This window comes from Lepidochelys kempii, chromosome 13 (genome assembly GCF_965140285.1).
Source record: "Lepidochelys kempii isolate rLepKem1 chromosome 13, rLepKem1.hap1, whole genome shotgun sequence".
Taxonomy (NCBI): domain Eukaryota; kingdom Metazoa; phylum Chordata; order Testudines; family Cheloniidae; genus Lepidochelys; species Lepidochelys kempii.
The window spans coordinates 8456998-8484235 of NC_136392.1; the positions used below are offsets into that span (position 1 = coordinate 8456998).

The following is a 27238-nucleotide window of genomic DNA, read 5'->3' on the forward strand; positions in this document are numbered from 1 at the left end:
AAGGCAAAAGTACAAGATTAAAAACTTAAAAAAACAAACAAAAAAAAACCAATCCAATCTTTGTGTTGGCAAGTTACTTATGTGTAGCAATTGCACAACTAAATAAATCCTTGACACCTGATGTTTAGATATAAGCATCGAGATTCACTTAGTTGGGTTGCAACAGACAAAACATCATTTGGATCCAAAGTGTAGGTGGAAGGCAAAGCTCTCCAGTTTTGTGGGGAACATGTATGGTCCATGTTCCAATATAATACAGTGTCAGGTTTTAAACAAAACATTCCATTGTCAAAGGGGGAGAAAAAGGCAAAATAAAAAGCAAGGCCTCGAAGTGCAAAGCGAGTAATGAACATGTGTGAGCTAGCAGGGGGAGGAGTTGGAGACTATTGCTTTAATTTAAAGAAAAAACTCTCACTAAACTGAGATTAAGAAACATGCCCCTTTAAAACTGGGCAACTTCAGTGCGTGAAGTCCAGTTCCTAGCAGACTGTGATCCATTACGCAAACCAGAGCCACCACAGTGGACACCCCAGTTTAGCAGCCTTAGCAGAGTGGCTGAGGACTGAACTCTCCCTCACTTCTAGCACTGGTCTCTCCCCATTAGGCTCAGAGCAGTTTGTTGGGGTCATGTCGGTAGGTGAGCAGACACAGTGCTGAGGCCTTCATTGTATCCTGGCACTTGCGTAGCCCTCATTGCTATAATATCCAAGTGCTAAACAGCTTTTCATACATTTATCCTCACAACATGCTGGTGAGGTGGGGATTGTACTGATGGGAAACTGAGGGACAGCGGAGGTGAAGGGTCTTTCCCAAGCTCACGCAAGAAACTTGTGGTCAAGCTGCGAATTTACCCCCTCGTCTCTGCAGTTCCAGACCAGGGGCTTATCCACAAGACCATCCTTCCATTCAGGATCATTGCCAAGAGTCTTTCATGAGTGGAAAATTCGCTACGAGCCCAGCGCCAACTCTTTGATACACGCTGAGAAATGCTTGACTCTATATTTGTCTCATAAAATCAGTGGGACTGCTCATGGGAATAAGGGGCTCACTGCTGGCCCCACTCATTGGGAGCACTGGCTATGCCAAATTCATCTTCTTCTTCTTCTCCTTTTTTTTTTTTTTCCCCTTCAGTGAAATTGATATGAAGGCGTAAATGGCCAATCTTTACGAACCAGCAAGAACCACAAAGCTGTTACATTTCTGGCCTGCAGGACCCTCCTTGTCTGCGTTTCCAGCTAGAAACTCCACATAGTTCCTGATAACCATGAAAGCATTGAGTCTTAGCCATCTGTTTGCAGCCTGTGTTGCTGTCATGAATGGGCTGGGTAGGTTCAGCTGGACCTGATGAAGCTTGAGTTTCTTTCTCATACGGATCATGTAATGGTTTTGGATCTTGTAAAGTGAAATTCCAGCAGGTCCCAGCCAAGGTTAAAATCCGCTAAGAATTAAAACAAAGGAGGTATTGAAAAGCAAGTCTGCGTTGGGGTACTCGTCTCTCTCCTAACAAATAGTTCAGTAAAGATGTGAACTGGATAATTCCTTGATTTCGTTTGAAAACTAGGTGTTGCTAGATGTGTTTGTTGTCTTCTGTCAGTGCTGCAAGAATAAAGCAGATGCACCAGTGCAGAGTGGTTGTTTAGCATAGAGCGACCTTGGTGTGTGTTACTACGTAGCTGGGGATGCTCCCGAGAGGAGGCTAAAGTGAGGGGAGGACAGACCTGCTGGATCCTGGCCAAACACCAGCTCTGCTCATTATTATATTCTGATTTCCAGAATCCCACTTTGGTTTCATTTGGATGCATTTGTTGTCTTCACTCCTTGTCCCAAATGGCTGGATAGCGTTGCAGCACACTGTTAAAACAGCTGCCACATTTCACTCCAGAGTTGGCTGCTCTTGCCTAGTGGGGAAAGTGTTTCCTAGTTGTGTTCTTTGTATAGTCCGCGAGTAACGTCTGCAAGGCCCTTTGGGATATGTCTGCACTGTGAAAATGGAAGAATATAAAATGGAACCACTGTAAACTGATAGCAAACCAGACGATATAAACGCGGCACTGGAAGTGCAGCGAGAGAGGCAGCCAGCTGTAATTCAGCAGTAATTCTAGCATGGTTTAGCTTCCAGGGAGGAAGACATGGTCAGAATTGCAACCGCAAAGAAGAGATGGGAAGCAAGCTCCTCCTGCTTGCCTTGTCTGAGCTCTATGGGAATTGAGTTGGGTGGTTGGAGAGAAATAGGATTAATTTGAATTTTCAGTGGAGGAATACTCCCATTTTTCAAAGGCTTTGACAGCAGCATTTCGTAGCCTCCCAGCAGAGCGGGTATGCAGAGATAATTAGGCCCAATAATGCAACGTCTCTGTGGCATGAAGACGTGGAGCTGGTGCACTGAGATACCTAGCTTGACGTTGCATGACGGGAGAGTGGTGAGGCTGTCAGCAGATGCAGCTGTGGGCTTTGAGCCTGACGGGGTTATCGTGTCATCTACGGCAGCTGTTAGGGCCTCATTGTTCCCTCATAAATCTGTGTGTAACCCTCCTGGCTGGGAAGCACAGTGTATCTGACTGCATGTGTCCTACATCTTCAAATGCCAGGGCTTTGACAGCAGCAAGACAAGAAGATACAAATAGAGGGAAGCCTGGAATTTTCTTTTTGTTCTGGATGAATTAAAATCCTGATGGTATCTCAGTATTTACTATGCTGAACGTTGGGAGGTGGCTGTCTGGACAGGTTGTATTGATTTCCCAATTGGTTGGAATATACAAAAGTTTTGTGAAAACCACTCTCTGATGCTGTCCGGTGAGGATCCCTCTGGCACCGATTGGACTTGTAAATCTCCCACATGAAATCTGGGACCTTTGCGCTTAGTTAGGAGAACTGTTTCCTGCTCCCATAAGACTCCTGACCGTCTTGTGGTCTGAGAGGAGTGGAATCAAGGCTCACTTCGATTACAAGCCCTCTGGGGCAGGGATTGTCCTTTGTTCTGTATTTGTACAGCACCTTGCACAACGGCATCTGGTCTGTGACTGAGGGTTCAAGGTATCACCGCAATACAAATAATGACAGAAATATAGGGCTGGAAGGGACTTCAAGAGGTTATCTAGTTCCTCCCTCCATGCTGAGACAGGATTAAATATACCTGGATTCAGTATAGTAAATGGTAAGTGTCCATTTCCTTCAGATACGAAGGCAATATAAAATCACATTGTTGGGATGTGGCATTTTGTTGGCTTTTGTCAACTGTTGGGCAGAAAGGCAGTTCGTGATTGAAATGCAAGCAGTCTGTTTTCAAGACGGTTTGGAGGGAAGAATTGTGCATTTCTGTCAATCTGCAGAAATCCCATTTAGACTGGATTTGCTAGGTGGGACAGTCTAGTGGTTTTAGCACAGGGCATGATGGGAAACGTTTGTTTTGGAAAGTTTCAGCAGAGACATGGGTGCATTTGGGGAGCTGTTGGTGAAGATTGAGACTGTATGTGGGAAGCCTGTATCACCCATGCCTGCACACAGTCTGTCACACAAAAGAGGGGTGGTAGGGTCTGGTCCAACTTCCACTGAAATCACTGTGGGAGTTGAGTGAGAATTGGTTTCTGGCTCTAAGTCTCCTAGCTTGATAGTTAGCAAGTATTTCAACCCCTTCTAAGGCGGCTGTCCCATTTGCACCATAAGGCGGCTGCTGCTGCCAGAATGCTCACATGCTCTTCAGTTTTCTTCCTGTTTCCATCTCGCTCCCCTCAGATGTGAATATGGGCCTTTCTTGGCTGCTAATGCTCCCCTTTCCTAGTGGACATGTATGCGGCCTTGGCTCCACGATACCTGTCACTGGGCTTGTCCCTAGTGCGCACACCCATGCTTGCATGGCCTGGGCCAGCCCACCCCCCAGAAATTCAAAAGTGAAGTTGGGTGAGTTAAAGAGTTTGGCAAAGCTCCCATGTGTGATGAAGCACGTCTCCAATGCCAATCGTCGGTCTATAAATGGGAGTAGATGACATTGTTTATCTAGCTTACGTGGGTTTTCATTGAAGTCCCAAGATGCAGGGACAGCATCTTCCTCCTCACAAATTGGCACTACATAAATGTCTGAGCAGCGTGTTTTTCACAGGGCTTGGATTTAGTGTGTATGGAGTGTGGGAGGGGGAAGGCACAATTCCCTTTTTTCCCAGGGGTTCTGATCCTGCCCTTATTGAAGTCAATGGCAAAACTCCCAATTAGCTTCAGTGGGACCCAGCTGAAGCCCAAAGGCTCATACCAAATGGAATTGCACTGCATTAGGGATGTTCCTCTGGCTAAGGGTAACCTTCTCCTTCCACGTGCTGGAATGCAGCAGGGCCAGAAATAGTCCCTTCACCTGACAGAAGACAGGAGAGAAAAGATGAGCATCTCTGGGGCTCTGGCATGCTTCAGAGTGGGCATGCAGACAAAGATTCCCAGGCAGGGATTCCCTGCTAACAAGCAGATACCAAGTCAGGATCAGAGGGCAGCAGCTCATTTACAATGGCAGATAGTCTTGCTGAAATGGCTTTGGAAGGACCCCAAGTATTGTCTGTATCTGTCTGATAAGAGCAACTGTTTTCTTTCAGGTCCCTGCCCCTGTCACAGATGCCGAAGCATTGGAGCGGGGTATGGGGGGGGGACGGGACAGTGAGCCATCGGAAGGGCATCCCATCTGCTGCTGCTGTAGGATAGCCAGCAAAATTCACTAGTCTTTTGGAGGCCTGGTCAGTCAGAAAACGATTGTGCCAGGGGATGAATTGTATGGGTGTTGCTACTATCAGGAGGTTCTGAAGGATAGTTTGTTCTGTCCCAGGCTGATTTCAGAAGGGAGGCCAACATTGTGTGGTGGCAGCTTTGTTCGGGCTGAGCTTTGGCTCCTTCAGTTGGCTGGCTCTCCCCTGGCACCCCCAGGGTCAGCAGAGTTTCGTGCAGCAATCAGGGCTCTTGACCGTTTCAGTTACCTGGGCTCCAGCCCAATCCAGACGCACCAGCACTTGAGGGTTTCAGACTGCATCCGGCCGCAGCTGCTCAGACTCCCCTTTGGCAATGTCACTGCCAAGGGAAAGGCTGTGGTTTTATTTCATGGCAGAACAACCAGGAAATGCGGGTGTGATAGGAGCACACCCCCAGCTCCCTCTCCTCCTTTGTATAGTCTTGATCAATGAAGTATGTAACTATTGTAACTCAAGTCCATTTGTCCATAATTCATTAGCAGAGCATATTCTGCCCAAGGTGCTGCTGAGCTTCAGTAACAAGTGAAGGTTTGCCAGCCTTAAACAGGAGGGCAAAATAGATATCTAGTTCTTACTCTGAAATATGCATTTTATGGGCAAGGGACCCCATCTTGGCTGACCCGGGAGTTGAACTAGGGACTTGTAGACGTATAGGCACAAGTCTCCAGAGCTTGAACTGAAGAGCCTGGCTCTGTGGCTGGGGCTATAGCAGATTTTGGGTACGGGGGGGATGCAATATACCCATCCACCAGCAGGTTATGCAAGTTCTTTCACACAGGGATCATGTTTTCCTTGTGTGTGTTTTTGAATAGCTCCTACCACAGTGGGGAGATGGGGCCTCTAGGTGTTACCTGAATACATGTAACAAATCGTGTCTTCTTTTAAGCAAATTGTAGGCAGGGGCCAGAAGGTTTGGAGTCTTGGGGTTGGTTCCTTGTGGAAAAGCACCCAAAAGATGGGGTATTTAAATGATTTCGCTCCTGAGTCTGCAAAAGCTGATAAGAGCAAGCTTTCTGGTGATGTCATTGCAGATGAGTTACCGCTGCTGTGCAGTGGGACAAGATTTCTCGCTTGACTAGTCGAGAATTCTTGCCTGGCGCCTTCTGGGCTGCCTGTTTAGTCAGCGCAAAGCTACTTATGCTAGCTACTAAAACCAGGAAATGCATTTCTTAGCATTGGCGGTTAGCCTCTAAGACTGAAAGATGCTGCTTTAATTTCAAGCTGCTCACCCAGTATGTGTTCCTCTCTTCTCAGCGATCCATGTCTCTCCCGCAGTCCTGACTTCATGGTTTTTTTTGTCAGCATTGCCCCTTATGCTCTAGGGGACAAGTTTCCACTCCCCATGCATCAAGAAACCTCACCCAGGCCAATTTCAGATCCCTCTGTTAATTCTTTAACTCCACCTTCCAGCACTGCATCCCTGTCATACGTGCTATCTGCTCCCTGCTGCCGTATTTCACCTCAGTCATTTTTGTAGAGATGGGTAGGAAAGGGGCAGTTTTGTTATTTATTTAAATTTTTGAAATTTTCGGGGGGGGGGGGGGTTGATGGAAAAAAAGAGTTTGTGTTTTGTTTTTCTTCCCTTCTTTCTCCCCTTACCACCACACCCCCCTCCTCCCCCCACCCCCCGCTCCAGGGCAAAATGCGTCGGGAGGGAAGGAAATGAGAGAGAAAAATGTGATGGTGGGAGTGTTTTGTATTTGTCCAGAAATCAGTAAATTTAAAATACACAAAAACTTTTGTGTTTGAAAAAGGCCTTTTTTTGTTTTGAAAAGCTGTCTTGAATGAAAAGTGTTGATCATTTGTTTTGTGCCTGTCTAAATTGCAAAATCCTCCAGGCAGGGACCTAGTCCGGTGTGTTTGCAGAGAGCCCTGGGCATCAATAGCCTGGCATAAATGACCTGTTCTCACTTGTCCTCCCAAACCCGAACGCTTGCACAAAGAAGCATCTGTCCCCTAATCTGTGAATGCTGCCTGAAGAGAAGCAGTCCCTCTTGTGCTGTTACTTCTAGGGCTGGTCAGGAATTTTTCATCTGAACGAATAAAGTGTTTTCCCAAAATTGAAATTTTTTGTGGGAAAATTTCAGTTTTGCGGAAAATTTCATTTTCCACTGGGAAAATCGAAATGACAGCTCCCCATCTACCTGCCTGGAAGGCTCTTGTCGGTTTCGCTTTCAGTCTGAAGGATGTGGGCAGATGCTGAACACCATGGCTGTCTGCCTTCCCGCCTCTCCCCCAGCTCTGGGGCCGGAGATGCAGAGAGCCCAGGCTGCTGTGTGGGTCTCCCAAAGTGGAATTGTTCTTGAAGTTGCTTCCCAGTAAAATTTTTGTGATTTTTAACTTTTCATTACAGTTCAAGACTTTTCACATTGTTGGGGGGGAAAAAATTATTTTTTCCTGGGAAGGCATTTCTGTTTTCTGGCCAGCTCTCATTATTTCCCCAGCCAAGTCCTGCCGTCAGTGGATTCCTTGGCATTCAGTGACCTGGCTTGGAAGTTACTCTGCTCACTCACCTTTCATTTTCCAGGCTGCAGTGCGATTGTCAACACAACACCTGTGGCGGCTCATGTGATCGTTGCTGCCCGGGCTTCAACCAGTTACCCTGGAAACCAGCTATGACTGACAGCGCTAATGAATGCCAACGTAGGTGGATGTGGGCTGGGTTTTTTCCTTTTTTTCCCTTTTTCCAGTTGTTTAGGTGATTGCAAAACATGGAATGAACAAACTCCACTGCCCCCAGGCATGGGAAGCTTTACAGTCGGCCCCAAAGCTCTGCCCTAGAATCCCATTCCTAAAGCTTTGTGGGCTTGAACTGATTTTCTGGGGAGTGAGTTAAAATGTTACCTTTTCTGTGCTGGCTGGCCGTGGACGTGGTGCACCCAGCAAATATGCCTTAATGTAGCTTGCTCCCCCAGTGTTTCCCCATGCCTCTTGTCTACTGAGCTGCAGAGCTGACCAGCCACAGCAGGGGGAGCAGCATGCAGAGCCCCCTGCACTCCAGGGTGCTTGAGGAAGGAATCCATAGCACAGTCCCTCTTGGAGCCCCTGATGGGGCCTTGCATTAAATCTCCCTCTCCAGGCATTATGGGCAGTCTCTCTGTTGGTCCTTGGTGGGAATTCAATGCTCCTGTAAATGGCTGGATTGTCAGCGTTGGAAGGTAAAGTCCTTTATCCACAGAACGTCTAGCATGGCCAGGGAAGCTTCTAGCGACCCGTACGCTGCTCCACCAATGAACCACAATCCTGACCGGGAAGGATCCCCTGTAGAGGGGTGAGATTGCATTTCTTCTGGGATGACTGGTAGCAAAGCTATTGATTGTAGTGTTGTTTTTTGTGACTTGTTCCTCTCTCCACTGGGGACTGGACTGAGCTCACTAAGCCACTTCAGACAAGCCCCTGAGTGGTGGTAACTTTTGCTCACTGCAGACCCTGATTGGGACTTGAATCGGTGATTTAGAAGTGAAAGTGGCCATAATTCCATTGAAAGGCTGTCTTGTACTGTTGCTGGGTTTTACAATCTCATTACCAGTCCTTCTGACCACCCCTATGGGCACCCTGCATTTTAGTACCAGACTTAGTGAACGTAACTAGAAGTATAGGAAGAGGAGCGGTCTGTGTTGTGGATTATTCTGTTCTGTGAAGGCTTCTACAATGATATCCGCTTAATCTGTACTGAGTGCTAATTCTGGTCCCCTTCCTGCCTCTGTCCTAAACTTTGTGCAATCATCCTGTTTGCTCAGTCCTGCTCTGAAGATAAATTGCATTCAGAACTACTTACATATTTATTTGAGTAGCCAGAACCCTTCAGTAGATGCCAACCCTGGAATTCATGCTGCGCTGGGAAAGTGAAGCATGAAGCTCAGTTAAATCACATGATCTCATAAATATAGGGACTCTGCAATGGGCTGTTGGATCTTGCTCCCATGGATTTAAAAAAAAAACCCACCCAACACTTTCTCACCATGTGTTTGAACTTCACAGCTCAGCCCCTCTCTAATTGGATAACATTGAGAACTGGCCTGTATGTATGCTCCAAACCACTTTGGGGGCCCAAAAGTTTGAATAACTTCCCTTTCTCCCCTCCCACCATGTTCGGGCTTGCCTCTTTTCAATTTGTGCCTATGTGCTTTCTGGTTGCAGAAAATGCCAAAGCCCTGCTATAATGCCTGTTCTCCCTAGGTGTCCAGCCTTGATCTGCAGACTGGAGACATCTGAAAGCTTGTGATTAACTGGCCCTTCATCGCCTTTTGAGCTTCATTCCTCATTTAAATGCAATCCCCATGCAATACAGACTTATTCAACCCCTCTCAACCCTTCATCAGGGAGTGGAGAAGAGGGAGTTGAAATACATCAGTTAACTGTTTCATTGGAGAATAGTGATCAGTAACCCAGAGGAGCATACCCACTGAGCTCCTGTCTCTTTATACTTTCAGCTTGCAATTGCAATGGTCATGCCTACGACTGCTACTATGATCCAGAGGTTGATCGCCACAAGGCCAGCAAAAATTACGATGACCAGTATAAAGGGGGAGGTGTCTGCATAGAATGTCAGGTATGCCGGGGGGGCGCGGGGGGGATTGCACATTGTTGTTGTAACATGATGGACTGTCAGGTGTCCTGTTTTCTGTGGCTGTATTGTTAACCTGAATTGTAGTTCTGCATGGTGGGCAACAAGCAAATCAGGAGTTCTCATGTTTTCTGTTAGTTTCCCAGGAAATCTGGGCTCTTGGCATCAGGATAAAGGATCATGCACCAGTGGCAGGAGTGGTGGGATAGTTCGTGGGCACCTGTCTGTTAGCATAACCTTGGAAATGCATGGCTAATGCATTAAGGGTGGGTGGGATCTTCATACGCCCTGGGCATCGGCCTTACTCCACTTCCATTGAACTCAATGGGAGTTTGACCACTGACTTCAAATGGGAGCAGAATTAGGCCAATTCTAGTGCTTTTGAAAAATCCCACCCTGATTTACAGGGCCCAAATACTATCACTTGTCTGTCACTTCTTAAGCATTAGTACCATGCTGCTCTTCCTACTCTCTCAGCACCTAACTAAAGTCTTACCATGGCGATGCAAAAGCCCTTTGACGGGTTAATTTCAGAGCAAGTACCATATAGGGGCATGGGACCTGTGTAGTGCAGTACTAGCCGTGCTTTTACGAAATGGGTTACTTTTGTCTTCCTGAATGCAAGGCAACTGGGAAACTTTAATAACAAGCCCTGAAGCCAAAGTTTGCCTGGGTTCTGATATAGAGCTAAAACCCAGACCAGGCTTGTTTGGAAGATTCACAAGGACTGAGTTTCAACCCATCATGAGTGGAGTTTTGAGCAATCTTTGTTCTTTCCTTTATTTGCTTTCCTAATGTTACCCTGTCGTGAAGCTACCTGGTACTATAGTCTGGTCGATGACCATGGTTTCCTTCCTGATGGCAGAGTAACTGATGCCCTTCTACTCAACTGTTTTTCAGCATCATACAACTGGCATCAACTGTGAGAGGTGCATCCCTGGATACTATAAATCCCCTGACCATTCGATAGACTCGCCCTACATTTGCTACCGTGAGTATGGGCTGCCTTTCATTTAATAGCTAGAGGAGAGCAGCCCACACTGTCGAACGGTGGGGTGTTTGGTGCTGTGGACCATCAGGGGCTGATTGTCCAGCCAGCCTTAAAATGTGCATGGCCACCTGTCTTGCATGCACAAACTGCATGATCTCATAAAGGCTCATGCAGAAGGAGTGTGTGTCTGTTGTTGCAATCCGCTGTGGATGCACGTTCAAAGGCCTGAAAGGGGTGGAAATGTCTGACCCAATAGAGGATGACTTTCTGAAGCAGGAGATGCTTACGCATGTCTCTGTGGGAAATCCAGATCATTCTGGCAGTCTTGGTGGGTTTGGTTCTGCCACTTGGTTTGGTGGCTTTTTCCATCCTCAGCAGAGCCTGCCTTAGCTGTAATGCAGCCAGAATTGCCACCCTTTCAGAAGCAAGATCCTGAGGGGCAGAGCCCAGCTGTTCGCAGCCTCCCCTCAGATCCTGCAATGCAGCGATTCCAAGATGACTGCAGCAGCTCCACCAAGCTTAGAATCATAGAATCATAGAATCATAGAATATCAGGGTTGGAAGGGACCCCAAAGGGTCATCTAGTCCAACCCCCTGCTCAAAGCAGGACCAATTCCCAGTTAAATCATCAAACCGTTTTAAACGCTTGAACCGTTTTAAAGAGACAGACGCACCTTTTATTTTTGAAAGGGACTGCGCTGTATGTATCTCAAACTTTTTAGTTATGCTGCTAGCCTGGTTGTTGCTATTAGAAATCTCTTGTGTTGTGTGAACACAGACTGGGAAATGAGGGTCTCTCTCAGTAATGGGAGCTCCAAGTGACTTCTCCCTCTCCCTGTCCCTCTCCAGGTTGTAACTGTGACTTGGAGTTCACCGATGGCACCTGTGAGGACCTCACAGGTCGCTGTTACTGCAAGCCGAATTACACTGGGGAGCTCTGCAATGCATGTGCAGAGGGATACACCGACTTCCCACACTGCTATCGTAAGTGCCTTGTTCGCAAGGGAGGGCTGTATCAGCGGCACCTGCAATTGCAGACCAACCTGGCGCCTTGCTTTGGCAGGGAAGCTGGGAGTTAGTGGGCGGTGGAGTCCTTGGGCTAAATCTTGGATCTTCACCCCCGTTTTTCAAGTTGGGAAGAAGGTGACCTTTCGGGATCCAGAAGGAATGTTGCTCATGTGTTGATTATTTGTTTTTAAGTCGGTTTGGTTTTGGGCCAGATCCAATGTGGGGCTCGAACTGAGCACAGATGTAATGTTTGCAATGGCTCTGACTCCCCACAGCTGTTCCAGCTTTCTCTCACAATGATACTGGAGAACAGGTGCTTCCAGCTGGACAGATAATACGTAAGTCCTACTGTTTTCCTTATCTCTTTTTGAGCTCATTCCATATACTGCAATTTATTATTATTATTATTATTAGTGTTCATTATCATTGTAGCACATAGGCCCCAGCTGACATCAGGGTCCCTCTCTGGTAAGCCCCAAAGAGTCATGTTGGAAGAGACCATCCCTGGCTCAAAGAGTTTACAGTTGCCATTGACGCAGCAAAGGGAGGGAGAAGGGAAATAATATTATTCCTATCTTACAGGTGGGGGAACAGAGGCACAGAACGGTTTTGGGCTTCATGCAGGAGTCTCTGGGGGGAAGTTCTTTGGCCTGTGTTACGCAGGAGGTCAGATCACACGTTTGTAATGGTCCCCTCTGGTCTTAAAATCTGTGATTGAGGGACCTGTCCAAGATCACAGGGAATCTGTGGCAGGGCTGGAAACTGAGCCCAGGTGCTCCTTAGTCCCAGTCTCATGCCTTAGCCACGAGACCATCCTTTTCCCACATCTGCATGTACTCATTTTCTTAGGCATTGGGGGAACTTCTAAACCCTCTGCCAACACCTTCCACTGCTGCAAATCTGCCTTGCGGGGCATGTGCTTCTAGTCTGAATGTGACCATGGTAGTTTAATGCTTGGCAGCAAACTTTGTGTAAAATCACTTGCTGTGTCTCTCCCGTCCTTTCCCTTCCTCTCCCTCCAGCCTTTCTCTCGTAGAATTCTAACCCTGCAAGCTCATGACTCATCTCCCCAGTCTTTTTGGGTCTCTTTGCTTTTCCCACAGACTTCTCCATTGTTTCACGTTTACTACAGATAACCTTTTTCTTCCCTCTGATATTTTAATCTCTGTTATTTTCCAGGCAGGTTTTTCTTTGCTGAGCTGGAATCTCTCTTTCCCTCTGGTTCCCACCCCTTCTGCCTTCCTCTCCCCATCTCTTCTCTTGCCCCACCCCCTTTTCATGGACCAGGGAGACCAAGGTGCCAAGAGAATCCAACTTGCCTGAGCTCTGCTGGGTTCGCGCTCTCGTGCATCCCAGCTCTGTGGATCTCTGAAGTGCTGTTCAGGCTTGGGGTAACCAGAGTACACCGTGTAACTGGGGGATGCTGCTGTGAGCCAGCCCTTGAGACCTGATGGAGCAGCTGCCTTGATTATCTGAAGGTTTACGGTCTCCTCACAAGACCCTTGGGCAATGGGGCTGTCCTATAAGGAATCATCACAGCATCCTGTGAACAAAGCTTCATCCCCATTTACAGAAGGCATTCTAGCCAGAGCTCCTGCTGAGAGATGTAGAGAGAGGAACTGACAGAGAGTCACTGGCAGAACTGGGGTTTGAAGCTAGGAGTTTCTGGTTCCCTGTCCTGTGCTTTGCCGATGGGCCCAGGCTGTCAGCTGGTGGAGATTTGTTAAGTGCCTTTTGTTCATGTCGCCCCCTTTGCAGACTGCGATTGCAACGCCGCCGGGACGGAAGGGAATGCCTGCCGCAAAGACTCTCGAAGGGGAATGTGTGTGTGCAAACCCAACTTTCAGGGAGCTCAGTGTGATCAGTGTGCACCTGGGCACTACGGACCTGGCTGTCAGCGTGAGTGACTGGGGCCTATCATGCCGGTTTTCTTGATGTTCTTGCAAATGTCTCTGGCGGCTGCTCTGAACCGCACTGCTAGAAGCACGCACCCCTCTCCTTGCTGGAAAAGGAGAATTCCTCAGTCCTGCTTCAAGTGACAAATTCCCTTGACTTTAGCTGAGATTTGCCAGAACAGCCTTGACCCGGCTGGATTCCCTTCCTCTGGCTGGGGTACTCTGCAGGAATTCCCCATCAGTTCAACAGCGGGCTCGGATGCTCCGGCAGTACAGTGCATTACGGCCATTCCCACATGGTTTCTTCAACTGCTCAATGGATGAGGGGTCACTTTGGGTTACATTTCTCTCTCTCGCGCCCCCCCCCCCCCACTTCCCCATTCAAATGTCAGTTTATTTTATATCTGCTTCTCCTGCATCCTGAGAGGCACTGGGGCTGCTCGGGGTTTAACACTGTTAGCAAAGGCCTCTGGAGTCGACACCTAGTGAGCTCCCAGGACTAAAATCTTGGGCAGGGAGGGGGGCCTTTTAGCTGTAATTCTCGCACAGATGAGACTTTATTATTCTGGCCCAATCTTGGGAGATGAGTCCAATGAGGCCCCCCAGGGCAGCCCTGCTCATCCAGTAGGCCGGTATACAGGACTTGGGTTCAGCCTGCACAGGGCTCCCTCGTCTCTGTCTGAGCCTCTGAGAAAGCACCTTGATCTCTCCCCACCCCCCATGCGCACCTGAAGCTCCTGATCCTTTTCTTTCCATCCCCCAACCCCTATTGCCAGCCCGCTGCCTCCTCCGGATCCATGGGGGTCCTTCCACATGGTCCCTCTGTCACTGACCTTTCTGCTTCCACCCAGGCTGATGGCCTGTTAATGAGGAGGCAGGATGCCTGAGAGAGCACAGGCAGGCTGGGGAGGAAAAGTAGCTAAAGGCCTGGGCTTCCTTTCACTGCAGTGAGGAGATGCTTTCTGCTGGTTCCTAAAGGGGCTGAGAGTTTTAAGCCCAAGGATGGTGAATCTGGGGGCTTATTCCAGTGCAGAGCCCACAGCTGCTCCAGGCCGTGCCCACCCGCCATCCTGCAGAACTCCTCCTTGGGCTTTGGGGAACAGGCAGGCATTTCAGCTTCAGATTCTAATAAACCAGAGCTTTGGCCCCATGGCTTCACTGCTCTTCCTTGAAACACCCCCTCTCCCCCCAATTTCTGACCTTCCCCTGCCTGGCAAAGTGCCCCAGGACGGAGACGCACACACAGACACCCCTCTACCTCCCCGCCAGTTGCATTCGTCTCATGAAAACTCGGCTTGCTACCCCAAAGAGTTTGAATCTGGGTAGCCTCTAATAGGAGGCCTGGTGCTGTGTTGGGATTAGCCAGGGCTGTGAAACAGCAAAGGTGCCTCCTGATTCCTCCAGCGCCGCAGGGACTAGCAGGCGCAGCAGGTCACGGGGCTCCATTATTCTTTTCCAGCTTGCCAGTGTTCAGGCTCTGGCCAGTACGATGGCACCTGCGACAGCGAGACCGGCCAGTGCCTGTGCCGAACTGGATTCGAAGGGTATTCATGTAACCAATGTGCACCCGGCTACTTCAACTACCCTCTCTGCCAATGTGCGTAACTCTTCTTCCTTCTCAGATGGGCAGGATTCCCTGCAGTGGGGAGAGGTGGATGTTTACCCTCTGGACTTAGTATTATTTATTTGTGTTGTGGCAGAAAGCACAATATCTATTACTGCAATTGAGGGACCCCCCCACCGTCACAGGAGAGCAGGTGGGCAGTCTACTGAGAGCAAATCACTCCTGTCTAGTCACTTACTGTTAGTTATTATTTGTATTCCCAGAGCGCGTAGGAGCCCAGTCATAGCCCAGGACCCTGTTGTGCTAGGCGCTTTGCAGATGCAGAACAACAACAACAACCACAAAAAAAAACAGTCCCTGCCCTGAGGAGCTTACAGTCTAGGTATAAGACAGGACCAGTAGGTGGATACTGACAAAGTGGGGAGAACAAGGAAACCGAGACAATATTAGTGCAGTCATCTCAGCCCACCAGCGGCCTAACCGTGTAGGGATCACAGCACAGGAGGGTTTTGGAGAAGGCAAATGCATTAGTTGTACGGCAGTTTATGTCGAGTTCCTCCCAAGGCTTGGGCAGCTGGGTGAAAATGTAACAAATGGGCAATGGATACATCAGGGGGCCAATGGGGAGGTGGGAGTTGACATCTCACTAGGCTGTGCGAGATGGTAGATAGGGTGGGGATAGGCCATAAAGGACCTTGAAAGTGAAGAGAAACAGTTTGTTGTGATGGAGAAAAGGGAGCTAGTGGACGGATGCAAACACTCAGTATTCAAGCACTGAGCAGTGCATCCAACACTCGTCTTGGGCACTTAGTGCCAACGTTCTCACTCTGGCTTAAAAATTTCCTCCCTGTTGTACCTTGAGCTTTGCTCCGTGCTCTGGGTGACATAGCTCCAGACCCCTTCCCCACGGGCTTTTCTCTGCTTTGCAGTGTGCGGGTGCAGTGCTGTTGGGACGCTGCCAGGAGGCTGCGACTCAGGTGGGAGATGTTTCTGTAGGCCTGAGTTTGATGGGCCTCGTTGTGATCAGTGCAGCATGGGATATCATTCCTACCCTCGTTGCCAAGGTATGGTGGAAACGATGGGTTGCGGGGGCGGGGAGGAGATGCGGATGGGATTGAGTGTCAGCAGATGATTTTGAGGGCCTCGTTTTTTGGGTACTTGCCTTGAGACCCCTTAGTGGGACCTGACTTACAGGAAGTGCTGAGCTCCCACCCTCTGAAAGTCACGACCCTTTAGAGGTGCTGTAAAGTGGGCACCCAAAATCACTAGTCACTTTTAAAATCTCGGCTCAAACCCCCTTGATTTGCCTTATAAATGGTGCAGACTTGGATGTCCTTAATGGTGTCAGTGTTTGGAGCACAAAGCTGTCATTATCAGTCCGTCTTTCTCGATGGAACTCCTGTTCTGATACTGTTTCCAAGCATGTTTTTTTTTTTTGTATTTACACATTAACCTACTGAACTTCCTCCTGTTGGTGAGCTTTGAATGGACTGTAAAATCCTGGAGGCTTTTTTCCTGGTTTGGATGCGACTTCAGGGAGAAGTGTCGCATGGTACTGTGATGGTTTTTTAAAAGGAAATTTAGTTCTGGGGAACAATACCGAAGAGATCCCTCGGAGCGGAATGACAGGTCTGCACAGATAATGCCAGTACAAGTTTTACATTCTCGCCCTGCGCCATCTCTCAATCTCCGACTCTGCTCCAAAAGGACCGTTTCTGTGAGTGGTCCGCTTCCAGGTCCCACCGCAGATGCTAACAATGGGGCCAAATAAATGAAAACGGCAGTGAATTTTGTGTGTGTTTGTGAAGTGGGGATTTGTCCATTGAGAACTGAAGAGCGAGAACTGTCACTCAGTTCACCTGGATCGCTGAATAGCCATCCAGTGGGAATGCTTTGGGTTGCTACAAATCTGTGCTTGATTGACACAACTAGTGATGCAGAGATGAAAAGACTCGGGTCTGATTATTTGTCTCTGTGCTCGCTAGTCCCCCTTCTCAAACCTCTCTTTATTCGTGTGCCCTTCTTTTGCAGCTTGCTCCTGTGATCCCCGGGGCTCAGTGGATAACAACTGTAGCCCAGCTGGTCAGTGCCGGTGCCATTCTAACTACGCCGGGCACACCTGTAGCCAGTGTGCACCAGGATTCTATGGGTACCCCAGCTGCACACGTGAGTAACTCCCTTCACATGGAAGATTTTGCTTATGGTCTTGCAGAGTAGAAGCAGTGTGTTCCAGACGGGGAATGATACATGCTGCTACATGCTTTGCATTGCTTTGGCTTGACCCCACCCTGTTCTCTCATCTCCCCAGGGCCCAGCTTTATATTAGAATCCAGACTGGGTCTTTATTACTGGAGGAGTCAGTTTTTATTACTTACTCTTCTCCTATTGGAATAAATACGTTCTCCCACAGAAGCGTTTTCTCTTGCAGCTTGTCTCAATTGCTAATGCTAATCCAAAGGCCAAGGTGTCTGTCCCATAGAGTTCATTGGTAATTGTTAATTACAAGGGCCCAGGTCCGCCCATTCTGGTGTCCCAGCCCCCAGATACATGGAGTGTTTTAGGATTGGATTTGCAAAATACAGATCTGAATTTCCATGGGACATACCAAAATCCAGAATTATAGCCCTCTCCCCCCAAAACCAGCACAGACTGAAGGAGAAATGCACACTGAATTATTCCAGTTTGTTCCAGTGTTTGACCATCTCTAGTCAAGTATCTTATTCAAGTAACATGTTTTGAGCTGTGCTGTGCTTTCAGAATAAAATGCCAAACTGTATGTTCAGATTTCACTTCAGAACCAAAGATTTAAGGCGGGATTCGCAAATATATATCACTCCACTTGGGCCGAGTTTCAGGTGCTGAGGAGGGATTTCTGGCCTCAAGCAGAAGCTGTGTAAAGCTCTGAGGTCTTGCATAATTTTGAGGTAAAGCCACCATTGCGGCTGAGTTCCCTGAGCAAAACTCGAGGGCGCAAACCCCAGCAGAATCAAAACACAGGGCCGTTCTGACAGAGCCAGCCTGATAGTTCTCATGGCTCGAGCGCATCAAAGCTGTTCTTAGCTGCTGACTGTGAATGCTGGAAAACCAAGAGACCGAACCCACCAGCCCAGTTGAGGAAACACAGGCCTCCCTGGGGATTGTACTGAACCCCCTCCAGCTTCAGACAGGCCAGGAAACGACCGGCTTGTAAAGCGTTTATAAAATGCGATGAAGATCTTCTTTTTAATTGCTCTGAAGGCAAAGTGTTTATACTTGGTTTTTATCCCTTAGCCAAAAGGTTTAGTTGCAGCAAGTTTTAAATGCACACCTCTCATTAACACCCTGCTCTCTGGATTCCCCAGCTGTGACATCACTCGGATAGATCCTCTGCCAGGATCAGAATGCCCTCTGTGGGTACATCTACACTGCGATAAAAGACCGAGGGCATGGCTGTGGCTAGCCTGGGTCAGCTGGTTTGGGCTCACGGGGCTTGGGCAGCGGAGCTATAAAATTGCAGTGTAAACGTTCAGAGCCTGAACTTCTACACTGCAATTTGTAACCCTCCTGCCTGAGCCCCATGAGCCTGAGTCAGCTGACCTGGGCTCTGAGGCAGTGCTGTGGGCTTTTTATTGCAGTGGAGATGTACCCAGAAAGCCCAGTGCTGCTGCCTGTACTCCACGAGTAGCCCCTTACTGTGCGTGCGAGCCCACTGTGTCTCACTCTGCTCTCAGTTACACCAGCCTAAATCCGCAGGAAGTCTGCTGAAGCCAGTGGGGCTACAGTAAGGGAAAAGGGGTGAGAATTAAATGAGAATCAGGCCTGTTAATTTCATGCAACTCCCCCATCCAACCCTGATTTTTCAGTGGGTCTGCTTGCGTGGGGCCCCATCCAAAGCCAATTGAAGTCTTTCCATTGACTTCAAAGGGCTTTGGATCAAGCGCATAGGGCGGTGCTATTCATATGAATCATGCTCCTGCATGAGTGCAGGTGGCTGCAGTGTGGTGTGTATTATTAACTATCCCCGTCATGCCCTGGGCAGAATCTCCCTCTCTGCCCCCGCCACCAATCAGACTGGAAAGCCAGATGTACACTTGTGCCTCCCAGCAAGAATTTACCGCTCATTAAAAAAATGTTCTGTGATACAATTTCCCTGAAGCAACAAAACAGCAGCATCGCGCCTTTTGCATGGTGCTAAATGTAGAAGCCTGGGTGGCAGCCAGCTGGCTTAGCGTTCGCAGCAAAAAGTGATGCCGGCACTATGCCCTTGAAGAGCCTGGAGGCTGGGATCAAACTGTGTCTCTGGGGTGCAGCAGCCTCTTTATTTCTTTAGATGAAAGAAATAACAGCTGAAGTGCAAATGGGATTTAAAAAATAGACGAACTGAGAGAGGGCAGTAAGCCGGAATTTGAAAATCCTCCATTGTTTTTCCAATACTAAGGATGTTTTGCTGTTGGAGGAGGCCAGTTAGGTGTCAAAGACATTGGCACACTTACTAGAAATACGTCCACAAGCATCTGAGAGGTGACTGGAAGCGAGAGGGCTGAATCTGTCTGGGACCAGGCTAGTTGACGACGGCTACACGTCTGCTGGGTGACATTTAAGTTGAAAGGGCAGTGAGATTTCGATATGCATTAGAGAGAAGCAGGTTATCCAGGAGCGTAAGAATGGCCCTACTGGGTCAGACCGATGGTCCATCTAGCCCCACAGTGCCCGGTGCCAGATGCTTCAGAGGGGACGAACAGGACAAGGGCAATTGTGAAGTGATCCATCTCCTGTTGTCCAGTCCCAGCTCCTGGCAGGAAGCAGCACAATCATTTCCCAGCTCTTTTCCAGGACTTTTTGTTCTAAATTAGCAAATATTTTTGCATCTGTGCTATTAGCTCATTACTACACGCTGGCCCATCCCGGTGCGTCATGTTCCACGGGTGCTATTTGAGAACTCGTGGCCCCAGGCCTTGACAACTGAATGCTGCTCTCAGGTGTTGGGTGTAATTGGCCCTCACCATGTATGTGATAAACTACATGGCTTTTGTTGTTCTCACTAGCCTGTGTGCTTTTGATTTTAATTGTCAAACGTTGAATGTGAGAGACATGTGTCCGCTGAAGTAAAACATTTGTTGTAATTAAACTTTATACCTCATGTCTGAGGAGGTTTATTAATTGGCTGGTCTAGCTATAGAGAGAGTCAGGCAGAGAGGGTAGCTTAGTGCCCCTGTTTTTCTTCTATGGGCCAGGTTCCCAGCAGGACTACATCTCCCAGGATGCACCATGGTGGGTCAGCAAGAGGGGGAGACTGGTGACTCATGGGAAATGTAGTCTAGCTGGGGAGCCTAGCCCATAGAGGTGAGACTGGTAGCGTGAGGCAGTCTGAACTACAGTTTCCAGGAGGCACTGTGGTGGCATTTCCTAATCAAGGGTTTCTGGAAAATAAATAAATAAATAAATAAATAAATGTTTGGTTTTTCACTGGAAAGTGGAAATTGGGAAATGTTGACAAATTATTTTAAAAAAAAAAAAAAGGAAAGAAAGATTGGGTAAAAATGTTATTGAAGGAGAGGAGGGAATATTTTCCGAGCCATTCTATGGACCACATATATGTCACTTACTGCCTTTGAGCTAACAGGGCTCAGTCTGGCTCTGGCAGTGGACCCTCATGCTTTCAGATTACTAGTCCTGAGTTCAGTTTCCGAGGCTGCTGACTCTGCGGGAAACTGCATTATCTTATCCCCACTTTGCGCCCTCTAGCCGAAATGCACCAAGCATGGTGGGGATGGGAGTGTTTAAAGAACTACATTCCTGCTTTGTTTTCTGTTTAAAACAAATGCTTTTATTTTAATCTGGGCCGTGAGTCCCTGTTGCCTTGCAGCTCTCAGCCTGACTGCCCACCTTTCCCTGTTCACCTGCAGCTTGCCAGTGCTCCCCAGAGGGCGCTCTCCACGGCACATGTGATCAGGAAACTGGACAGTGCAGCTGTCGCCCCAAAGTGGCTGGACTGCGCTGTGACACCTGCATGCCAGGGGCATATGGATTTCCACATTGTGAAGGTAGCATTGTCTTCCTCCTCTTCCTGCATGACTTGGTACAGCACATTCGTCCAGGGCTTCTCTCTACACCCTCAAGCCCAGCTGACTGTACCGGCCAACACTCGGAGCACTGTGTTTAAAAACACGCTAATAAATACGCAGGCCAGTCATCAACCCAGCGAAAGCTTAAACACAAAAGAAAACCTCTCCCCCCTCCCCCCCCCAATCTGCTCCATGAACAGTTTCTCCGTGTACGCACAGGATGACTCGGAGCATTAAGGGATCTATTTTAAACCTGCTACAAGCTGTGCTTTTTCTTGCAGTGGGCTCCTGTAACCCAGCAGGGTTAGCAACTGCAGACCCTTCCCTGTCTCCGGTGAGTACTTCATGTGCCCCTCAGTCTCTGTGGGCTGCTTTGGGTTTCCTTTCCTGCAAACCTCACTTGTTTTTCTTCTCTGGTCTCAGAATTTCCTACTGTGTCACAGGCTGTGCTCCAGGTGCAATGCAGAGAACGGCAGCTTCCTGCTCTGCAGAGTAGTAGATCTCTCATTTGTCCCCTGAGCTGCAGGTTCTGTGATGCTGCTTGAGCCCCTGGCATTCTCGCCTAATCCTTGTTTTTCCCCTCTTTTTTCAGGGTTCCTGTGCGTGTCGGGCATATGTCGAAGGTCCAGCTTGTGACCGGTGCAAACCGCTCTACTGGAACCTGACTCCAGATAACCCCCATGGATGCACAAGTAAGGAACTTACATATAAGAGGAGTCTTTGGAAGGCAGTCCGTTCCTCTAGAGGTTTAAGGCCCAAACCTAGGCCTTGGGAGGCCATCTCCATTTGAGTAGATATGATTCCCTTTTCTCCATTCCCATCATTTCCACCTTCAGTTATGACACGAAGAGTTAGCATCCCAAGTGACGGGACTGATTTTGTGATCCACATTTAACAGGGGGGATGGGCCCAACCTGGTACCCTTTAGAAAAGAATGGATCCAAGGATTTGTTTTGCCAGCTCTCTGCCAGGATCAAACTCAGCCTTTCCCTCAGACTTCACACCAATACAGGTTTTAAGTGCGTAAAACAGGAATGTGCGCTTACAAACGTCCATGTGCAACATCCAGGGCAAGCTTGAGGCTGTCTGAAAATCCAGCCCTTAGTCTGTCCTACTCTGGTTAGTTTCAATCCATAGCAGAAGCCAAGAGCTGGTGTATTTCCTCTCTCCATCCTCTTGGCTTCTATCATGTCTGGTTTCCTCTGCTGCAAGGAACGTTGGTGTCAATCTGAGAGTTTTTAATAGTGTCTCTCTCTCTCTCTCTCTCTTCAGGCTGTCAGTGTGATACCAAGGGCACCATCAGTGGAGTTGCAGAATGTCAGCAAGTAAGATCACCCCCAAAGTTCCCTGTGTAGAACTAGATTCCCTCCCCTTCCTTCTCCCCCACATGCTCCCTTTAGAGTTAGAAAAAAGCCCTTCATGTGTGTAACAGCTGGAGCTCTCCAAACCTGGCTCCCGCAGAACCACTCTTGGTTTATACAGTGTCCTGTCCTGACGCTGTCTGCTCAGAGGTTGCACCGGTGAGTTCTGAGTGCCCTTTGTCGAGCAGAAACTAGAGATCATTTATCCACATTGACCCCCTCGATCTTCTCCATCCTGTTGATGTGGCGCAGCAGCCTGGACTTGCATGAGGACCTGGGTTTAGAGCAGAGGTGGGCAAACTACGGCCCGTGGGCCACATCCGGCCCGCAGGACCATCTTACCCGGACCCTGACCTCCTGGCCGGGCAGGCTAGCCCCCGGGCCCTCCCCTGCTGTTCCCCCTCCCCCACAGCCTCACCTCGCAGTGCCGCTAACGCTCTGCAGGGCAGCATGTCTGGCTCCGGCCAGGCGGCACGGCTGCCAGACATGCTGCTCTGAGTGGCATGGTAAGGGGGCCGGGGGATTGGATAAGGAGCAGGGAGCCCCGGGGGGCAGACAGGGAGCAGAGGGCATTTGGATGGGGCGGAGGTTTGTGGGGGGCGGGGGGCAGTCAGGGGTGGGAGCAAGGGGGTTGGATAAGCATTGGAGTCCTGGCGGGTATGGATAGGGGTTGGGGCAGTCAGGGGACAGGGAGCAGGGCAGGTTGGATGGAGGTGGGGTCCTGGGGGGGCGGTTAGGGCGTGGGGGTGTGGATAGGGATCGGGGCAGTTAGGAGACAGGGTGGGAGGTCCCAGGAGGGGGTGATCAGGGGAGAAGGAGCAGGGGGGTTGGATGGGTCAGGGGTTCTGAGGGGGGCAGTCAGGGGGCGGGAAGTGGGAGGGGGTCGGATAGGGGGCAGGGGCTAGGCTCTTTGGGGAGGCACAGCCCTCCATACAGTTTTGCAACCTCTATGTGGCCCTTGGGCCAAAAAGTTTGCCCGCCCCTGGTTTAGAGCCTACATCAGGATTGAGGGAAGAAGACATACGGTCATTCAGAGTTTGTGCTTTGGCCTACGAGAAATGGAAGAGTCCTATTATTGTGTGTGTATTGCAGTAGCACCTAAGGACCAGGGCCCTCTTGTGTTAGGTGCTGTACAACAAAAAGACAGTCTCTACCCCAAAGAATTTGCAATCTTACTATGTAGTAATCCACTCAGAGCCCAAGCTAGCTGGAAAATCTTTGGCAGAAGCCTTGGAGGGAGACTGCAGAGTTATTTGACAGGGGTGGCAGACGTGCAGTCTTCTCAGTAGCCGTCACGGTCTTTGTTGTATCTGCGGGGCTGGGGAAAGGTAAAGTCCTCTGAATAATATGGTGGACCTCAGCTACATCCTGCTGCCCATGGACTTGATGAAGACTGTGGTTTTCCTAAGGAATGTTCCATGGTAGCTTGTGTTAAGGGATCGTCACTAAAGTCTTGTCGAGAGTGGGAATTATAGCCAGTGGTGGTGGTGCCCCGAGACAGCTCTACTAGTGCAAACCCCGGTGTAGACATGCTGCGCTTGTGCAAATCGTGATTTTGCTCTGGCCCCAGCCCCCTTTTACACCAGGGCAGTGCATCTGCATTGGGGGAAGGCCCCAGGGCAGTTACAATGGTGTAGCTGTAACAGCACAGACACTTCTCAGTGAGGCAAGGCCGAATTATCTCCCCAAGGCAGCTCGCATAGAATCGTAGAATATCAGGGTTGGAAGGGACCTCAGGAGGTCTAGTCCAACCCCCTGCTCAAAGCAGGACCCATCACCAATTTTTGCCCCAGATCCCTAAATGGCCCCCTCAGGGATTGAACTCACAACCCTGAGTTTAGCAGGCCAGTGCTCAAACCACTGATCTATCCCGTCCCACCCCATACTGCTTGCCTATCCTAGGTAAAATGGTATTGCTTTCCATTAAGTCTGTGGCAGTGGGCACATTATAACAAGGATTTAGCTGTTTGTAAGGGGAGTCAAGTGCTTCCTTTCTTGTATGTTCACCATGCTGTTAAATAGTCTAACCTTAGGTATTGATCTGGCCCCAGTACAGTATTATTTATTGGCTGCATTACGGGAGTGCTTACGAGCCCTACTCATGGACCAGGACCCACCCCATTGTGTTAGCGTTTGAGCACCCCGCAGTCGTTACTGGATTTCTCTTCACAACACCCGGTGAGGTAGGGCAGTGCTGTTAGCTCAGTGTACAAGCAGGGAGCTTAGTCTCACGCTTTCCTAGGGAAGCTCTGACAGACCTGGGGATTGAACCTGGGTCTCCAGAGTGCCAGACGTGCTCCTTGACTACTGCACCATCCTTCCTCTCTCGAATGCTGGCTTGGTTGTGCTAAGTGTTGAGGAGGGGCAGAGCCACACCCATGGGGCGCTGACTAACCTGGTTGTCTCCTAGGACAATGGGCAGTGTTTCTGCAAACCCAGCGTCTGCGGCCAGTTGTGTTCCACGTGTAAGGATGGATCCTTCAACCTGGACCATGCAAATTACTTTGGCTGTCAAGGTGCGTACCCTTCTCTCTTTCATGAGGTGCTAGATCTGCCAGCTGGTGGAAAACCGAGCAGAGGAGCTACATGTCTGGGTTCTGTGGGACAGAGTACGGAGGCCTGGAAAACAAAGTGGGTGAGAGCAGAGGGTTGGGCTGTTCTACCAGAAGTGATAGAATTTGAGCACCTGATTTTGACCGGAGTGGATCAAATGATCCACTCGTTCACTCCCCTCCCACTAAGGATGGGAGGGGAACCAGATGAGGGTGGATGCCTGGACTTTACTACTTGCCTTACAAGCTTGTACTTCTGTTTCCCTGTGTGCACATTAATGCCGGTGATCAGAGGCGAAGCAGCAGAGGCTGCCGCTGCCTGTCGCCCTGCGCAATGCCCTCCCCCTCAGTGATGCGCTACAGCGGTGGCGATGCTGGGGGATCGGCGGTGAGCAGGGCTGCTGAAGGGGTTTGGGTTTAGAGGCCAGGTCGGAGCTTGGAGGGCTCACTGAGAGGATTGGCAGGCCTGTGTTCTTCTCAGCAGCCACCAGCAGTCTTGAAATAGCTCAGCGCTGCACTGGAAGAGAAGCTGATCCAAGCAGGGTCCGAGCCAACATGAAAATGGATACAATGGAATAAAAATAGACCTCGGTGGCCCCACCCTTTGGCGTGCGACTTTGATTAGTGCTATTCGGAGCTCATTAATGTCCGTGGAATGTAAACACGTGTTTCCTGTCCACAGGCTGCCGGTGCGACGTTGGTGGGTCCATTGGGACGGCGTGCGACGCGAGGACCGGAGCCTGTCACTGCAGGCAGAATACACAAGGCCCGACATGCACCCTGTAAGAGGCTGGCTGTCACTACAGAGCTGCTTGGTGTGTTCGCTCCTTGTTCCTTCAGCTGGAGACTTCTCCAGCGCCCCCTCCCCAGCTAGCGGGCCATGGCCTTGGAACTCTGGAGGCTGCGCATGCCTCCCACCCTCTGTCACCACAACTGCTGCCACACATCTACACCCTAGCGTGTTCACCCCTTGTTGGGGACCCTCCTTTCCTGCCCCTTCCATCCCTGAACAGCTGGAAAGAAGTAAACTCCACTCCAGCTTCTCTCCCCATTATTGGGAAGAGGGAGTCCCATACAGCATTGATATGGAGCTGACAGGTGCAGACACCATCCCATTTGCTGGCTTCTTGGGGGCCCTCCAGGATGCAGCCAATCGTGGGAGTAGTGTGAAGTGAGTTCCCTGGACTGTGGAAACCAGGCTTGTAATTATAACCTATTGACTCTCTTTCTCCAGGCCTGCAAGGGACCATTATTTCCCTGACCTCCACCACCTGAAATTAGAGTTGGAAGAAGGCACCACGCTGGATGGCCGGGCCGTTCGCTTTGGCTACAACCCCCTGGAGTTTGAGAATTTCAGCTGGAGAGGATATGCTCAGATGTCTCCCATTCAGGTATGATTTACGGGCCTAGCCCCAGCCTGGGCTCCCTACCGGGAGAGGACGCAGAAGGCTAACCATTTGAAGCGCTGTAGACGTGCGTCTTATTTTAACCCAAAGAGCTGCTCTAAACCCAAGGTCATGTGGTGGCCAGAACAAACAGTGCAGTGTAAATATAGTCTGTTTGTGCAGATATTTCCTGTAGCATTAGAGACGGAATAGACTGATGAGAGGAGATATCCTAATTCAGGAAGCCCTGCTCAGGAGGTCAGACTAGAGGATCACAGTGGTCCCTTCTGGCTGTATGATCTATGTATCCTAATCCAGTTACTGGGAAGCCTCCTATGGGGCTTTCTCTATACAATGCCCGCAGGTTTCCGTAGGGCCCTTTCACCTGCTCTTCTCTTTCCTGCCACACTCTACGTAACTCCCTCTCCCCGACCCCGAGAAGGAAGCCACTCCTTCCCCATTACCCTACGCAGCTTATGCCCTTTGTGGCTGCTTTGACTGGACTGTTGTTGAGTGTAGATGATTTTCTACATGGTCCCTAGGGGCGAAGCTGTACCAGCCACTCACATTACTCCCTCCAGCTTTTCCCTCTGCGAACCTTCCATCTGCACCGCCCCTATCAGAATGTTGAGTGTGTGTCGGAGGAGGGACAGGGCGGTTATATAGCAGCCATACAGGGTTGTCCTGTGTAGCAGGTTCTTTATCCTGACCCTTGCTCTCTCTCCACCTGCAGCTAGAAAATTCTTTGCTTTGCTTTGTTGCTAGGCTAGGCTGGGTTTTCAAAGGGGCTGAAGGGAGTGAGGCTCCAGATTCCCACAGTATTCTGGTGCGGGCTGGACACCTAACTCCTCTGGGCTCCTTTTGAAAATCCCAGGCCGAGCAACCAAAGACTGTTAAGTGAGTTGTTCACTTTGCTGCTGGCTTTGTTTGGTATCCACTGGCTGCATTAGAGACTCCACTGGCGTTAAAAGTCAGGCAGGTGTGTAGCTTTTGCCCCTCTTCCGTGCAAGCTCATTCCAATGTGCCCTTGACCGTGGAGCTGTGACCGTGGAGCTTTAACCCTAAAACCTAGTCTTTAGCATCCCTTGCCAGTATATTTTCTCAAGGGAACGGCCCTCCTTTATCACAGCCAGTTTATCATGCCCATGGA

At 49.5% G+C, this 27238-nt stretch overlaps 1 protein-coding gene across 5 annotated transcripts in view; it reads left to right on the plus strand.

Moving 5' to 3' along the window:
* LAMA5 (laminin subunit alpha 5) overlaps window positions 1-27238 on the plus strand; it is a 167132-nt gene that overhangs the window by 80840 nt on the left and 59054 nt on the right. For 4 of the 5 annotated variants that reach the window (XR_012154649.2, XM_073309132.2, XM_073309133.2 and 1 more), the window contains exons 7-22: window positions 7249-7364; window positions 9155-9273; window positions 10189-10279; window positions 11129-11263; window positions 11563-11625; window positions 13046-13186; window positions 14642-14779; window positions 15676-15810; window positions 16778-16912; window positions 20632-20769; window positions 21072-21124; window positions 21383-21482; window positions 22063-22115; window positions 24562-24667; window positions 25386-25485; window positions 25938-26094. Coding sequence is in view for 4 of the 5 variants with exons in the window: in XM_073309132.2 (XP_073165233.2) it covers window positions 7249-7364; window positions 9155-9273; window positions 10189-10279; window positions 11129-11263; window positions 11563-11625; window positions 13046-13186; window positions 14642-14779; window positions 15676-15810; window positions 16778-16912; window positions 20632-20769; window positions 21072-21124; window positions 21383-21482; window positions 22063-22115; window positions 24562-24667; window positions 25386-25485; window positions 25938-26094 (1780 nt within the window). In the remaining variant the exon portion in view is untranslated. The remainder of the gene's footprint in view (window positions 1-7248; window positions 7365-9154; window positions 9274-10188; window positions 10280-11128; window positions 11264-11562; window positions 11626-13045; window positions 13187-14641; window positions 14780-15675; window positions 15811-16777; window positions 16913-20631; window positions 20770-21071; window positions 21125-21382; window positions 21483-22062; window positions 22116-24561; window positions 24668-25385; window positions 25486-25937; window positions 26095-27238) is intronic. The other variant, XM_073309135.2, reaches the window with a different exon arrangement.